The following is a 16,588-nucleotide window of genomic DNA, read 5'->3' as shown; positions in this document are numbered from 1 at the left end:
TCATGGTCTCTATGTCCATACAAGTACCCTCTGCCATTGGGTGTATTAAGTCCTGTATGCGCAAAATAAATAGGGACTCTCCTTCTCTCTTGTCCCTTCCTGTGACCTTGCTTGTCATCTTGACTTCTTTCTTGTGTAATTGCTTCACAACACATCTTATCACCTGAGCCAGAAACCTGAGAAAATTCTGTTATCTATTATTGCTGCATACAAATCACCCCAAACTTAATAGTTTAAAAGAACAAATATTTATTATCTCAGACGGTTTCTGAGGGTTAAGAATCCAGGAGCAGCGTAATTGAGTGGTTCTGGCTCAGTATCTCTTACAAGGTTGCAGTCAGCTATCTGTTGGGGCCACGTGCATCTCAAGGGTTGACTGCAGCTGGAAGATTTTCTTCCAGATTTATTTGCATGGTTTTCAGCAGGCCTCAGGTCCTCACTGACTGGGCCAGAGGTCTCTGTTTCTAGCACATGGGCCCCTCCATAGGCTGTGTGAGGACTGTCTTGACATGGCAGCTGGATTCCTTCCAGATCAAGTAGAGAGAGAGAGAGAGAGAGAGAGACAACCTCTTGATCCCGGGTCTCCAGGATCTCGCCCCGGGCCAAAGGCAGGCGCTAAACTGCTGAGCCACCCAGGGATCCTCCCTGCCCCCCTTCTAAAATAAATAAAGAAATTTTAAAAGATAAAAAATAAAAATAAAGCTCGAGACAGGACCAGTAAATAGAAAGGGCTGCACTTGGGTTACAAGGAATGGCTGATTATATACTTTGGAGTTGGGGGAGTTAAAGACAAAGCAAAGTTTCCAAAAGGACTTTTATATGCTAAAGAAGACTCCCAGGAACCTGGAGGCCTATCTATTGTCAAACTTAGGTTTTTTCCTCTAGCAAAACATTAAGACAGTTGGGATTTTCTGGAGGAATGTCATACTCTGCCTGCCTCAAGTATTTGTCAATGGGCTGCAGGTTATAAGGACATTTAATTTAGGTCCAGTTTCTGTTCTTGTTGTGATCTCTGGATGACAAGGAACCTCATTTCCCAGGCTCCCTTGTCTTCTGCTTCCTGCTAAGTTTGGCCTATGTAGGGCAATGGAGGAAAATTTGAGAGCAGAAACCGTTGGTGAGAAACAAGGCATTTCTTCTTCCTTCTTGGGTTTCTTTGGCATCTCCAGCAGTGACTGAGTCTCATCTGGTCCCAGCACCCATTGGACAGTCCCCACCGTGACTCTGGCTTTTGCCAGGTGAACCCTGCCATTGCAGCCCATTAGCTCCTGGTAATACCAGCTCCTTCACCCAGAGGACTCACAGCAGCTACTTACCACTATGGCTAATCCTTGGATTGCCTCACCTTCCCCCGCTTGGCTTCTCAGTTCTTCTGTCACTTGGATAGCCAGTGCCCTATGTTAAGTCACCTCTCTTTCTTAAGATCCAGACTGGTGTGTCTTTTACTACTGAGACCTGACTGATGGAGTAGGACCATCATTCTGTGTGTTCCTGCACATTGTAGGAACTCAGTAAATGTTCAGTCATATTGATGTTAATGAAAAAGGAAAACCAGTTTACCAAGAGTGCTCTGTTCTATTCATTTACTCTATAAGTCAAACTGATTAAAACTACATCATATTTGTCGTAATTCCTGAAAAGCAAAAAATGGAGACATTTTCCTAAAACATTTTCCTGAGGGTCACTTTTGTGCTTTCAACTCTGTGGTATCAAAAGAATGGATTCCTTTGATCTCATAGATCTTTTCAATCGCTGTCTTTCGTCTGACTTAATCATGGAAAGGATCATTCTTAGTATGGCTGGGTTTATAATTTTTAATTGTGGCAGAACGAGCCGTAATGTCATACCATTTGGTTTCCTGCACTCGCTTTGTAATGACTCTACACTTGGCCTTCCCATCACAAGCCCCGTTGTTGTGACCTACGCTTCTGTTTATATGCCAACCTCTGTTCTTGGCCTCCACACAGGGATTCCCACAAGGGTTCCATTTGAGATGGTGGTTTCCAAGATTGGGAATATCTGCCCACCAGCAACTGGATTTGAGACCACCAGCTTGTTTTTCCAAACATTAATATCTCGGTGATCTCCAAACATATTTTCTTTTCCAGAATGCTTTCCAAAAGGTTTGTAAGAATGTCTCTAAAACTTTTTTCTTTTGAAGGCGGAAGGGCCTAAGGGGAGGGGCAAGGGTAATACAGATTTTAAATTGGCAGACTAGTATTTAAAACTTTATCCAAAAAGCTATTTTTCCCTTAAAAAAACAAAAAACAAAAAACCTCTCTTTACATATTTAAGTAACTTATTTGGGAGAAATTACTACTCGGCTATTCATATAGCCAGCCCGTGGCAGTTTCAGTTCAAAATGCTTTGAAACCAGTCAACTACAAAGCCTCAAATGTTTTTTCTCTTTGAAAGCTCAACTTAACCTTCACTACCCTGGTGGTGAGAAAAGTGACAACTCATTTAAAGATTCCCCTCTTTTGTTTCTTTGTCTTTCTTATGCAGGCCATGTGTTTATACTATGGGATCTCCCGTAAACAACAGGGCTCTTTTTCCATGCCAGGAGCCACCCGTTGCCATGTCAACATGGCAGGCTACAGTTGGAGCAGCTGCATCTTTTGTTGTTTTAATGAGTGGGGAAAATTCTGCCAAGCCAACACAGCTTCGGGAAGGTACTGTACATGTGTTCTGTGCTTCTTTCTGTAGTGCACACATGCTGGACCCAGGGATCCAATACGCAATGTTTTTCTCAACTTTAAAGAGCTCCTTTATGAGTTGGGTTGGAGTGAACATACTAAAAACATTTTGCTAGAGAAAACAGCAGGGGATGGGGAGGGGCAGTTGGGAGCCTGGACATGGCATGCAGGGCTCTTCACGCTAGAGTTATCAATTCCTGGATTAATTTTGGAGTTGCTTTCACCTGGTGGTTTGTGGGCTGTAAGTGGGTAGTCTTGGTTTGAAGACTTTGGGACAGGCAGAGTGCGTCGTGGAAACACCATTACAGTTGCCTTGTCTGTAGTTCAGTTTGTTCATTAGGCTGGGCGATAGAGCTCCTGTTGGCTGGCCCACTGGAGTTGTCCTGCTAAGGCATCTGTCCTGCATACTATATGCCCACTTGTCTCTGAACCAAAGGTGTGTAAGAAAGATGTGCTAACACATCAAGGTTGTGTCTGTGAATCACTTGCTTGTTGCAATAATCAGCTTTTTCAGTTGAGATCCAGAGCATGTTGACGCTAGGTGAATTTTTTCTAATTTGTTATTTCTTAATTTAGAATGTTGTATCTCCATCCACATACTTATTATAGAAACTAACATTTGTAGAAAAGCAAAAATAATAAAAAAATTTATAGAGAAAATGGTTGCTAACATTTTGCTGCATTTCCCTACAGTATTTAAAACCTATATGTATCATATATGTTATCATTTCAAAATTGTTGTCCTAGCATGTAACATTTTTATATTCCATTTATTTTACTCTTTGTATATCTTGAATGTTTTCCAAGTCGTTTTTAAAAAATATGTTAGTCTGCATAATAATTTTGTTGTGTGAATATATCAGATTTTGTAATGTTTCCATATTACTAGACATTTTTATTGTTTCCAGGTTTTTCCCCCTGTTATAAATAAAGATGCATTAAATTCCAGAGGAGATAGTTTGTATAAAATGAGATTATTGAGTCAAAAGTTTTGAACATGTTTAAGTTTGTTGGTTCATTTCTCAGATAGGTTATTTTCCAGAAAGGTTGTACAATTTATACTCTCATGAGTAGCTATGAGGGTCCTGGTTACTAGGAGTGTCACCCTTCTGATGGGCAAGAGAAGGTTTCTCTTTAATTGGATTATTTCGATAATCGACGAGGTTCCACTTGTCCTCGAAAGTTTCTTAACCATTGTTATTAGTTGTTCACTTCCTTTGCCTGTTTTTATTCTGAGGCCTTAGTGAGGCTTTCAAAGTTGTTTCATCTTTTAATTTAATTGGCTCTTTAAAAAATAAAGATATTGGAGATTCTGGGTTGGTAAACATATGAAGATCCTGGGAGAAGGCATGGAAGCTCTACGCTCTGCTGCCCCGCCCCTGCACACCTTCTCCTGTGCATCTCTTCCCTCTGGCTGTTCCTGAGTTGACTGCCTCTTCATCAAATGCTGCAGAAAAGTACACTGGTGAATTGTTTATTTGGGTCTTCATTTCCTTATGGAGTCTCCCCTAATCACATAAACTTACATTAAGTAAATCTATAAGCTAGTCTCCTATATAAAAGAATAAATATATTAATCTCTTAATATTTGTGAAAAGCATTTTGTCCAGTTTATAGTATGTGTTTTAATTTCATATAATGTTTTGTTTTTTGTTTTTTTTTCATATAATGTTTTTGATAGGAGATTTTAATTTTAATGTAGTCAAATCTGTCAGGTTTCTCTTGGAAAGTCTTTTGCTGCTCTTAGATTTACCTGTTTTATTCTAATATTTTTATTTAAGTTTTAGTTTAATTTTTGTAATTTAATCTGTCACAGGTTATTCTGGTCAGGGTTGTGAAATGAGAACTAATTTTTTTTTTTCCCCAATTTTTCCAATCAGGAAACTAGTTGCTACAAGATCATTTATTGGATCTTTGCTGACTTGTAATATCTCCCTTTTAAAATTTTTTTATTTTAATTCCAGTATAGGTAACATACATTGTTACGTGGGTTTCAGGTGTACAATCTAGTGATTCAGCAATTCTATACATTATTCAGCGCTCATCATGACAAGTGTACTTTTGATTTGTGGTATTTCCTTTATCAAACTAGATTTACACATGTACTGGAGTCTTCACTGAGTGTTTACTTGATTCTCAAAGCCAAGACAAAATAAAACAAGTAATATATTTAAAAATTTTATTTTCTAAAAGTAGATTACAAGGACAAGAAAATTGCAATAGTCTCCTTTTTCCTCCTATTTTCCAGCTACCCAGGAACTGTCCCCCAAGGCAATTAGGGTGACCAATTTCTATTTACTATACACTAATTTGTGTATAGTATAGTTTTTCCTTTTTATTGCACAGATCATAACATGCTATACACATTATTTTTGTATTGTGCTTCCTCCTTCAACTTCTTCATTGTTTTTATGACTGCAGAGTATTCCATAAATGGCTGTTTCACAATTTAGTTAACTGATAGCTCTACACTTTATATCAAATAATAAACTTAATGAGCATTTACTTCTCTCATCTTCCCTTACCAACATTCCGTTCCCCAGTTTTAATTAATACAGTTTGTGGTTTGGGACTGATAGTATCTTTATACTTTGTTTTTGTGTTCTTTCTTCTCTTCCAGGAATTATAATTACTGTTTTATGTTTCCATTCAGTTTCAAATCATTTGCATTAAGTAGTTAGACTTTCTTTATTCTTGAGCTCTTAAGTTTGAATCATCTCTCCGCTGGGAAGTGGGAAAATATATATATATATATATACATATATATATATATAAATTTTTTATTTATTTATTTTCCCAAGGCACAGAAGGGGCATAAGGAGAGGGAGAGAGGAATCCCAAGCAAGCTCCACAATCAGTGTTGAGCCCAGCATGGGATTGGATCTCAAAACCTGATCATGACCTGAGGCAAAATCAAGAGTCAGATGCTCAACTGACTGAGCCACCAAGGTGCCCCAATATTTTTTTCTAGAAAGGTGGATATGTGGTATATTTTCTGAGCCTTCCCATATTTAGGTTGGCTTTTTGTTGTATTCACTTATAAACAATCCTTGACTAGGTATGAAATTCTTAGGACTTTTTTTCCCTTTGAAATTGACTGTACATGTTTTCATTATTATCCCTTAGTATTTCTGAGGAAAAATCTGATATTAATTTCTTTTTTTTATTCTTTGAAAGTAGTCTGATTTTCCTACCTAGAAGCTCACAGAATTTTTTTTTGTTTATGTAATTCAAAACTTTCTAGAACGTAGCTAGTTATGGGTGCCATTTAAAAAAAATCAACTTTATTGAAGTATAATGTACATATAATAAAATGCAGACAGTTTAAGTCTTGTTCATGAGGTCTGACAAATATACCCGCCTATATAATTAATCAACACCCCTATGAAGCTGTAGCTATGTCTGTTACCGTAGAAATTCTCTGTGCCTTTGCCATCTGTCCCCAACCCCATACCAGTCAACCACAGATCTGATTTCTGTATCTGTAGATTACTTTTCCCTTTCCTATGGATTCAGATAAATGGAGTTATTCTGTGTGTACTTTTCTGTGTCAGACTTCTTTTGCTTTACATGTTTGTGAAATGCGTCTGTATTGTTGTAGGTGGCAGTAGTTTACTGTCTTTAAAGAAATTGATGGGGGTGCCTGACTGGCTCAGCATGTAACTCTGATCTCGGGGTTGTAAATTTGAGCCCCATGTTGGGGGATAGAGTTTATGTAAAAAAAAATTTTTTTTTTAAATAAAGAAATTGGTGAATAGTCATCCATAATATGAATAAACTTTTTTTTTTTTTTTTAAATCTGCTCACCTGTTGAGGGACATTTGAATTGTTTTTGGCCATCACAAAAAATGTGCTGTGGATATCCATGTAGAAGTCTTTTTGTGGATAGAGATTTTCATTTCTCTTGAGTAAATACACAAGAGTGGAATTGCTGGATCATATATGTATATTTTAACTCAGTAAGTGTCTGCCAAACTAGTTGCAAAGTGATTGAATCATTTTATATTCCACTAGCAATGTCTGAGAGTCCAGTTGCTGTGCATCCTTGCAAACACTTGGTGTTGTTGGTCCTTTTAATTTTTGTTGTCCTGCTGGGATTGAAATATTTCCTGGGTATCCCTGGGTGGCTCAGAGGTTTGGCGCCTGCCTTTGGCCCAGGGCGCAATCCTGGAGTCCCGGGGTCGAGTTCCGCGTCGGGCTCCTGGCATGGAGCCTCCTTCTCCCTCTGCCTGTGTCTCTGCCTCTCTCTCTCTCTCTCTCTGTGTCTATCATAAATAAATAAATACATCTTAAAAAAATATTTCCTTGTGGTTTTGATTTGCATTTCTTTGATGGCTCATGATGGTGAGCAACTTTTCATGTACTTATTGTACATTCTTATATCGTCCTTTAAAAAGCATCTCTTCAAGCATCTCTTTATTTAATGTAGGTGTTTTGGTTGTTTTATTATTGTAGGAATACTTTTTTTTTTAATTTTTTAAATTTTTTATTTATTTATGATAGTCACACACACAGAGAGAGAGAGAGAGGCAGAGACACGGGCAGAGGGAGAAGCAGGCTCCATGCACTGGGAGCCCCATGTGGGATTCGATTCCGGGTCTCCAGGATCGCGCCCTGGGCCAAAGACAGGCGCTAAACCGCTGCGCCACCCAGGGATCCCAGGAATACTTTGTATATTCTAGATACAAGCCCTCTGTCATACGTATGTATTGCAAATATGTTCTCCCAGTCTGTGTGGCTTGCCTTTTTATTTTTTTTACTTATACTATCTAAGGCTGATTTTCCATAGAGACATTTTGTTCTTTAGTAATTCTATTACAGATTTAAGTTGTTACTGTAACAGTTTCTTACAATCCTCCCTCATCTTTTATCTTGTTACTTTGTTTTTTTTAATCTCACTCTGTTTTACTGTCTCAGCTTTTTTGTCTTCTCATGACTTTCTACTACTTTTTTATAGAAATTATGTCTTCTTGTATCGTGATGGGAATGCCAGTTTACTAAGCTTATTTTTGTTTCTATAGTCAATTGATTTTTTTTTTTTTTAGTCAATTGATTTCTGAGGCTTGTTCTTCCTAAGTCCTTAGAACAATGTTTTCTTTGACTTTTATTTTGAGTATTTTTTCTTAAAGTGTTCATGACCTTCCTTTCTGGCATGTACCAACAGACAGGATTGGGTCTATGGATTTCCTTTCGTTCCATTCACTGTCCACTTGTGTCACTGGAATGGACTTAAATTATTTGTATTAGAATGATATTTTAGAAAGCATAAATATAAGAATAGGTACAAACTCTTATATAAATTATATTATGTGTCTAATAAGGTATATTGTAATATATTATTATATGATAACTCTTACACATCTATAAAGCCAAAATAAAATATAAATTAAACATAGACCAAAATATGAAATCAGTAAAATTCAAATAAGTAACTTAATTTTAATGTAAAGATTAAGATTTTGCTGAAATGAAATTGCCCTTCACAATATGAATGTAGTGCTGCCAGCTTCTGAAGGTTCTGTTGAGATTATCGTGCCTCTTCTACCCTGAGCCACGTGACGATCTTGTTCCCCATCACTTTATTCCATGTGTTGTAAAGCTTTTGTTTACACAGCATACTGTGATGTCATATAGCCTTTACTTGCCAAAAACATCCTCCGCATGTTCTTTTCTCATTATCTCTCAATCATCAAAGCAACGCTGCATGTCCCTGTGCATTCATATATACTAATGCAGATGTGGACTCTGAAATTGTTTGGTAGTACTCAGTTATATCTGGATGATCCAGTGTGCTTAAGAAATCTATCCCACTGCCCATTTTTGTAAATAAAGTTTTATTGAAACATGGCCATTGCATGTGGCTGCTTTTGTGCTACAGTGGCAGAGCTGAATATTTGCATTAAAAAGTATATAGCTAGTTTGTAAAATGTTTACAAACCAGCCCTTTACAGAAAAGAAAGCCTTCTGACCACTTTGGTATCTGTCATTGTCTGTCTATTTGAAGATTATAAAAAATTAAGACAAGAATGGACTTTAAAATTTTCATGAAAAATGCTCATACTTGCAGGAATATATCTGTGGATCTTTTTTCAGAATTACCAATTCAGGGCAGAGTTATAATGAAGCAGATGCTAATTGGGATTTGCTTATGTTCATACCACTTACATTTATGTGATATCGTGGGCTTACATTCATGCTGCTTATACTTACGCGATGTCATTGAGCAGACTTTACCAATTCGAATGGAAGGAGGATTGAGCTAGACAAGGAAAAAACTCTATGCCTAATACTGCAGTTCCCCTGTAGTCACAGCTGAGTATTTTTCAAAGGATAACCAGGAAAGAGGGCAAACAGAGCTCTTTGCCAGACCCAAAATGGCTGTCCTAAAGATGGAATAATGTCTCCAAATGTCTCTGTGCTCCTTAGAGTAAAAGGGTATGTGGCTACAAGATGATACTATTTCCTTTCCAAGTTATGTTTTCTCGATTGTAGATTGGTCTCCTAGGACCTCCACTCTACTGTGCACAATGCCCTTTAAAAGGATGAGCTCTTCACAAAACTGACCCACAAGTCACAGTTTACATCACAATGACACATCTAGTGATTAGCACATTTGCCAGGCACCAGCTGATTTCCCGAAAGAAGCAAAGCACCTGGGAGCAGCATAATCAGATACCAGCGACAGAAATGAGTGCAGCTCTTGGGCAGGGGATAGAAATCAGAAGACAGACCTCTGAGTCCCTGCTACATGAGAGAAATCATTCCTCCTAGCTGTTTTTAAAATAAGGCTAATGGTTTAGACTGTCGCTTGGTGACCATCATAAGAATTTTATTAGCTTAGAAGTTACCAATCTTTTTTCAAGAAGGCTACATCAAAGCTATAGATTTAGACTGAGTTGTTTGACTCTTTATTATTTAACTTCCTTAACAGAATTTCATTCAGGCAAGCAGAAATGTTATCCTGTGTGTTATCATCGGCCTATATTCCCTGCCAAAATGTACCTCACAGAGACCCCACACCCAAAAAAGTGCTTTGTATATAAGAGGTACTTGATACTTGGTTGAATAAATGTCTTTTGATAGATAGACATAATATGTTCATGGTAGGAGCACTTAAAAGCACTACTGAATAGTAACAAAAATGATTTTGGGGTCATTTCTTTAGTTATGCTTCTGTTTATAGAGTTTATGCCTTTTCTCCAGGCTCAATAGATTTTAAAAGAAAAAACTGGCATACTACATTCTTATTTTTCCCTGTTTGGCAATTCTTTTGTTTAGTTTTATTTTATTTTTGCAGGGTCTAATTTAGTGTATTTTTACTTCCTAGAAAAATAAAACATACCACTTCTTTTTCATGGAAAGGCTCAAGTAAATGAACAAAACTAACTTGAGGTCCTTAAAAATGTAAGAGAAGCAGCATATGAACAAGTGAAAAGTGTTAAAAACTATATGTGCCCTCACATCGTATCTGATTTCATTTTTCTGTGCAAAAGTAAAAGACTGTAGACATTACTTCATTCTGGGCAAAATGCTACTCTGGCTTGCCCAGTAGACCAACTCTCTGACATTCTCTCTCTTGACGTTGTGTGGGAAATTCCAGGAAGAAGCCAAGATTTCAGGGTCCAGACCCTTCTATGTGCAGTTGAAAGCCAACTTTCTTCCCTCTTGGTGGCTCAAAATGAGCAATACTATTTAGGCTGCTCCCACAGTGTGCAAGCAAGAATTACGTATAAGGAAATGGTAACGTGAAAGACATTTAGGAATGATTATGATTAAGAGTTTCATCACAAAGATAGAATGCAAAATAGAGAAAGCTCCTTGTTTCCAGAACTGGGGAAACTTTATTCTGAGCTAGTACACATGTTTCAAGGGGTAGGAGTTTGGAGTGAATGCATTTATCTTTTCTCTTTAGAAAGGTAATCGTGGGCAGCCCGGGTGGCTCAGTGGTTTAGTGCTGCCTTCAGCCCAGGGACTGATCCTGGAGATCCGGGATCGAGTCCCACACTGGGCTCCCTGCGTGGAGCTTGCTTCTCCCTCTGCCTGTGACTCTGCCTCTCTGTCTCTCTCTCTCTCTGTCTCTCAAGAATAAATAAATAAAATCTTAAAAAAAAAAGAAAAGAAAGCTAATTGTGGGGGATCCCTGGGTGGCTCAGCGGTTGAGCATCTGCCTTGGGCTCAGGGCATGATCCTGGAGTCCTGGGATCGAGTCCCACATCGGGCTCCCTGCATGGAGCCTGCCTCTCTCTCTGCCTGTGTCTCTTCCTCTCTCTCTCTCTCTCTCTGTCTTTCCTGAATAAATAAATAAAATCTTTTTTTTTTTTTTTTTAAAGAAAGCCAATGGTGACTGAGACACTGTTCTGCTCAGTTACATCCCCCATAAGGTCATGCCTTAGCACTTTCCAAATCTTTGTCGGTTTGTGATTCGCTTTTTGACTCCTTCTTGCTTACCTTCCTTATGGTGGATCATCTTGGGTAATGATGATTATAGCAGGTGTGTTCCAAATCTTTTTGCCTTGGATTTTGTCTCAGGCTTGACGTTCATAGTACTCGAGCATACCTGTGACCATCGGGAGCAGTATGATTTGGTGTCTGGCTTGCAGGCCCACTCTCTACCTGGGACTAGGTAATCTGTGTCACAAGTCAGAGTGGTGGCTGAGACTTGGAATAACAAGCCTGGTGCAGTGTATTATTAGCCTTCAGTGACATCAGCCATTAGGGAAAAACCTCAAAACCTACGGAGGTGCTTGTGTTCTCCCTTCGGTAGGTGGCGCTCTCTCACCTGGTTCACAAGAATGATCTTGGAAGGTCATTCTCTTCTGGGTTTCCTGTGCTGCAGGCAGGACCATGTTACTGGGAAGCAAAGCCCAAGCCCTGCGGGGTGGCATCGGTACTTGAGAAGCGGCAGCATGACCTGACACATGTCCCTGGTTAGGCACTGCCGGTGCATATTTGTTCTGGTGCCCGTTCCCGCCCTTGAGCAACAGCAGAGAAGAACTAACGAAAGACTGTCACGCTGTGGGTACTCAAGAGGGTGGCACTAACTCATAAAACTAGAAGTGTAGACTCAGCCACACAAAGTAGTGAAAGAGAAAGGGCTGGGGTTTGCTGAAGAGACCCAAGCACTGGGCAAGGAAGCCAAGAGAGGAAGAGCAACCCAAACTGGGACCTTTCCTTTCTTTTTTTAATGTATCTATTATTATTTTAAAAATACACAAAATGTATAAAACATACACCTTGTGTATGGTGCGACTATCGATACATGTGTATAAATATACACATCTATGTACATATATAAACACACACATATATATGCATGTTCTTATTCATCTTAAACATCTTTAATTTGTGATACAGACATTCCAAAATAATGAAATAGCTTGATGTAGGGGACACTTTGAGCAAGAAGCTCTGAAATTAAGAAGACTGGCTAGAGAAAGAGTCCATGGTGAAGTAGAAAATGAGCAGGGATGACAGAAGAATTGGGGAAAGAAATCTGATATGTTAAATAAAAGCATGTATCAATCCAATGTTTCCAACTGAATGTTACTTGTCTAATGTACAGTGCAAGAGTTTAAAAGATAAAGTAAATGCTTAATAGGAAGAATTTAAGTGCCTGTTTTAATTTCCAGGGAAAGCAATAACTTTTTAAATACAGAAGATTCTGTGAGATGTTTAACTTTACAAAGATATGGGCAGCCCGGGTGGCTCAGTGGTTTAGCAACGCCTTCAGCCCAGGGCGTGATCCTGGAGTCCCGGGTTCGAGTCCCACGTCAGGCTCCCTGCATGGAGCCTGCTTCTCCCTCTGCCTATGTCTCTGCCTCTCTCTCTCTCTGTGTCTCTCATGAATAAATAAATAAAATCTAAAAAAAAAACTTTGCAAAGATAAATAATCTGCTTTTGCCTCTGTAGAAGCAGAAGGGTTATGAATGGTGTATTCTTATAATGTGTTTTATGAGTATTTCCAAGACTCCCCTAAGGATAAAACTGTGATGTTCCATACATTTTGTATTTAATTGACTATTCTTGAGCATGATTGATGTGTAAAAATGACTATAGTATCTTAATTTTCTTCTCTTAATTTTTTTTTTATAAGAATGATTTTCCAAAATAATTAGCAAAGTTAATCACAGGTTTGGTGTAAACAGTGCCCCCCCTCCATGGACTGATTGTATCATGTTCTTCCTTTTTCCTCTTCAGTCTTCCTCCTTTGGAAGATAGAATCTTCAAAACTATTCATAGGACAGTTTTATTTTAAAAATGTGATAAATGAGAAAATCAAAGGCAATTGTTTTAACCCTCTTTAGTTAGAAGAATTTTCAAAACTAAATTTTAAACTGCCTCTTATGATTTGAAAAGTGACCCATTCCAAGTCCTTTTCATACCTAGAAAAAAATACAGTTATCTTTAAAGAAAATTTCAGTCCTGTTTTGGACATGAACATGTCTATTTGGATCTTGTGGCAGCTTCTATTATGATAAGAACAATACTTGATAAGATGTATCTGTCTTACTAGAGAGACTATCAGAGTATAAGAATTTTCCACCCTAACTAAATAATTTGAGAAGGTGGTATAGGGGTATTCGGGAACTTTCTGAGGAGGCCCAGAAGGGAGGCTAGATGGGTGGCTGCTCAAGCCTGTTCGGTTAGGGAGTGCCACTTCCTCTGGGTCCCTTCCTACCTCCCCCCTCCCTGTAAGTCTTGCTAATGAATCCGGCCTGGCCGTGAAATCATCCAGTGGTGTGATGGACTCCTGGCCTTTGCAGAGGAAAAACTCTGGGTTAATTCAAGTACAGCATGCTCTCTTTGTTTTGCAGCTGGTGTAGCAAGGGAGTCTAGGGCAAGTGGATTGAATCAAAAAGGAAAATGAAGGCATTCACTGTCTATTTCATCGAGGATGGCTCATTTAAAGTAAACACCATTTAAATAGTCTCCAAATGGCCCATTCTATATGAAGTCATACAGGATGCCCCCTTTGGGCTGTCATTCTCCTTTAAATGGATGGCTTTGTGTGCACTGCGTTTTAATGCCATTCAACCTTAAACCCCATATGTGGGCCTCATCAGGCCACAGGCTTTGGTGCACATGTGGCAGCCATACCTTCAACATTCTTTGTCTCTGCCTCCAGACAGTCAGCCCAAGCAACAGGGGGAGGGAGTTGTAAAGACAACAGCAGTTAACATTTCTTTAACACTTATTATGTGCCAATTACTATGTCTAGTGATTTCTCTATATATTATCTAATTTAATCCTCACATAATCCTAGGAGGCAGATACTATGATTATTCCCTTGTTACAGATGAGGAGATTGATACATAGATTAAGCAATATGCCCACACTGGGCACAATGTGGCTCCAGGTATTGAACCCCAGCAGTCAGATTCCAGAGCTGGAGCTCAATCAATGGACATATTCAGAAGAAATAAGCTCTCATCAATTCTCTTTGCAAGGTAGGCTTATCCCAAACAATAGATAATCCAGAAATTATTTCTCTTTGTCTTTGGAATGCATGCTCTGCTTTCTGGGGGCAGTAATTTCACCTTGTTATTTGTATTTTTTTGCAGTCGGGTTTGAGGATGAGATCAGGTATTTCTTGAGCACCTAGCTCCCTGTGGCAGTGGGTAGTCTTCATACAAGATTGGGCTCAGTGGAATAATCCATTAACAGACAGCCCAAATGAGGCTTTCCTACCAGACATGCCCTCATAGTAAGAAACTAGTAAAAACCTCCCCCAGAGAACTGGAAGCATTCAGTTGTCACAGCAGTGGCTCCAACATTCACCAGGGTTGGGCAAGAAGCCCAGGGCTGGACAGCTTTGGGGAGCTTCTGTGAAGGGTCCAACCAGGGTCTCTGGGAAATGTGTTCCTAGCCAGTTCTTATTTGGCCCAGCCCCTTGATCCACCCCTGTTTAACTGTCACTTGGTAGCCTAGAAAACTTTTTTGCTGTGAAAACTTAAGTACGAAACTGTTTATTCCAAATGAGCCCTACAAATAGAGGAACTTTAAGAATCTTAAAAAATGAAAAATCTTGAGGGTGGTATAGAAGAAAATCATCTTGAGAATTTAAAATACGGATTTGGGTGATATTTTCAATACAACCGCCCCCCCCCCCCCCATCCTTTTCTTTCCATTGTTTAACTTTGGCGAAGACTACAGGGGAGAATGACAGTTCTGCAAAATTTTTGCTGGACTTAATTGAGATTTTCCTATCACTTTTGCTATCTCAATCCCAAATTTTAGGTCATTTAAGGTTTCTGCCTTTAAAAAAGACCCCAAAACTGGAAAACAAAAACATGATGTCATTCCTCTCCCATAACATCTCTTTATGGCTTCCAGTGCCCTCTCCACACCTCCTCTAGGATATAGACATTTTGGTAAAGGCCCTGGGACAGGACGTGATTTGGGCACTCTCTGTGACCTTGGGCAGGCATCAAACAGATACCCCTTATTCCATTAGGACTGTTCTCTCTGGAAAGCAACTCTAGTTCTTGCTGTTTCCACAAGTCTCTTGCCCACGTGTCAGATGTATGTATGGTACAAGAATCGGAGAGACAGAAAAAATCAGGTCAATACTTCAATGCAAAGTGTAGGGAGAAAGCCTATTGTGTACACTCTTTCATTCTTGTCCCTCCCAGCTTTATTGATCTATAATTGACATATAACATTGTTTAGGGTATACAACATCATGATTTGATATGTGTGTGTATTGTGGAATGATTACTACAATTAAGTTAGTTAACACATTCACCACCTCATGTAGTTATAATTTTTTTTTATTTTGAGAACTTTTAAGATCTACTGTCTTAGCAACTTACAAATATACAATACAGTACAGTATTGTTAACTATAGTCACTTTGCTATACATTTACATCCCAGAACTTGATACAACTGGGTTGTACCCTTTGACCCCCTTTACCCATTTCTCTGCCACCTCTCCTGCTCCTATTGCTGGCAGACACCAATAATCTGTTTCAATGAGATTGATGGCTTTTTAGATTCCACAAATATGTGAGACCATTCAGTATTTGTCTTTGTCTGACATATTTCACTTAGCATAATGCCTTCAGTGTCCATTCATGTCATCCAAATGGCAGGATTTCCCTTTTTTTTGGCTGAGTAGTAGTCCATTGTGCATACAGACTGCATTTCTTTATCCATTCTTCTGTTGATGGACATTTAAGTTGTTTTCATGTCTTGGCCATTGTGAATAATGTTTCAATGAACATAGGAATGTTGAAATTTCTTTGAGATAATGATTTCATTTCCTTTAGGTATATACCCAGAAGAGACATTGCTGAATCATATGGTGGTTTTATTTTAACTTTTTGAGGAACTTCTATACTGTTTTTCATAGTGGTTGCACCAATTTACATTCCCAGCAATTATGCACAAGGGCTCCCTTTTGCTCCACGTTCTTACCAGCACTTGTTTCTTGTCTTTTTGATACTAGCCATTCTGACAGGTGGAAGATGATATCTCACTGTGGTTTTTTGATTGACATTCCCCTGATGATAAATGATGTTGAGCACCTTCCATGTATCTGTTGGCAATTTGAGTATCTCCTTTGGAAAAATGTCTATTCAGGTTCTTTACTCATTTTTAATCATACTTTTTTGCTGTTGAGTTGTATAAGTTCTTTATATATGTTGGATACTAATTATCAGATATGTGGTTTGCAAATATTTTCTCCTATTCTGTGAGTTGCCCTTTCATTTTGTTGATGGTTTTTGTTTCTGTTTTGCTGTGCAGAAGCTTTTTAGTTTCGTTTGATGTAGTCCCACTTGTGTATTTTTGCTTTTGTTGCGTGTGCTTTACATGTCATATCCAAAAGCATTGTCAATGTTTTATTCTTTTTATTTTTAAATTTTATTTATTTATGATAGTCACAGAAAGA

The 16,588-nt window shown here is 38.6% G+C and overlaps 1 protein-coding gene across 49 annotated transcripts in view; it reads left to right on the top strand.

The window, feature by feature from the left end:
• The window catches only part of C1H9orf3 (aminopeptidase O (putative)), a 332,909-nt gene that overhangs the window by 53,679 nt on the left and 262,642 nt on the right, over nucleotides 1-16,588 (top strand). For 48 of the 49 annotated variants that reach the window (XR_005353980.1, XR_005353979.1, XR_005353984.1 and 45 more), the window contains one exon: nucleotides 2,506-2,672. Coding sequence is in view for 26 of the 49 variants with exons in the window: in XM_038526871.1 (XP_038382799.1) it covers nucleotides 2,506-2,672 (167 nt within the window). In the remaining 23 variants the exon portion in view is untranslated. Of the gene's footprint in view, nucleotides 1-1,967; nucleotides 2,124-2,505; nucleotides 2,673-16,588 lie in introns of all 49 variants that reach the window. The other variant, XM_038526890.1, reaches the window with a different exon arrangement.

The sequence above is a fragment of the Canis lupus genome, chromosome 1, assembly GCF_011100685.1.
Source record: "Canis lupus familiaris isolate Mischka breed German Shepherd chromosome 1, alternate assembly UU_Cfam_GSD_1.0, whole genome shotgun sequence".
NCBI lineage: Eukaryota > Metazoa > Chordata > Mammalia > Carnivora > Canidae > Canis > Canis lupus.
The sequence above is the reverse complement of the archived record's forward strand: the minus strand, read 5'-3'. Positions and strand labels throughout refer to the sequence as shown.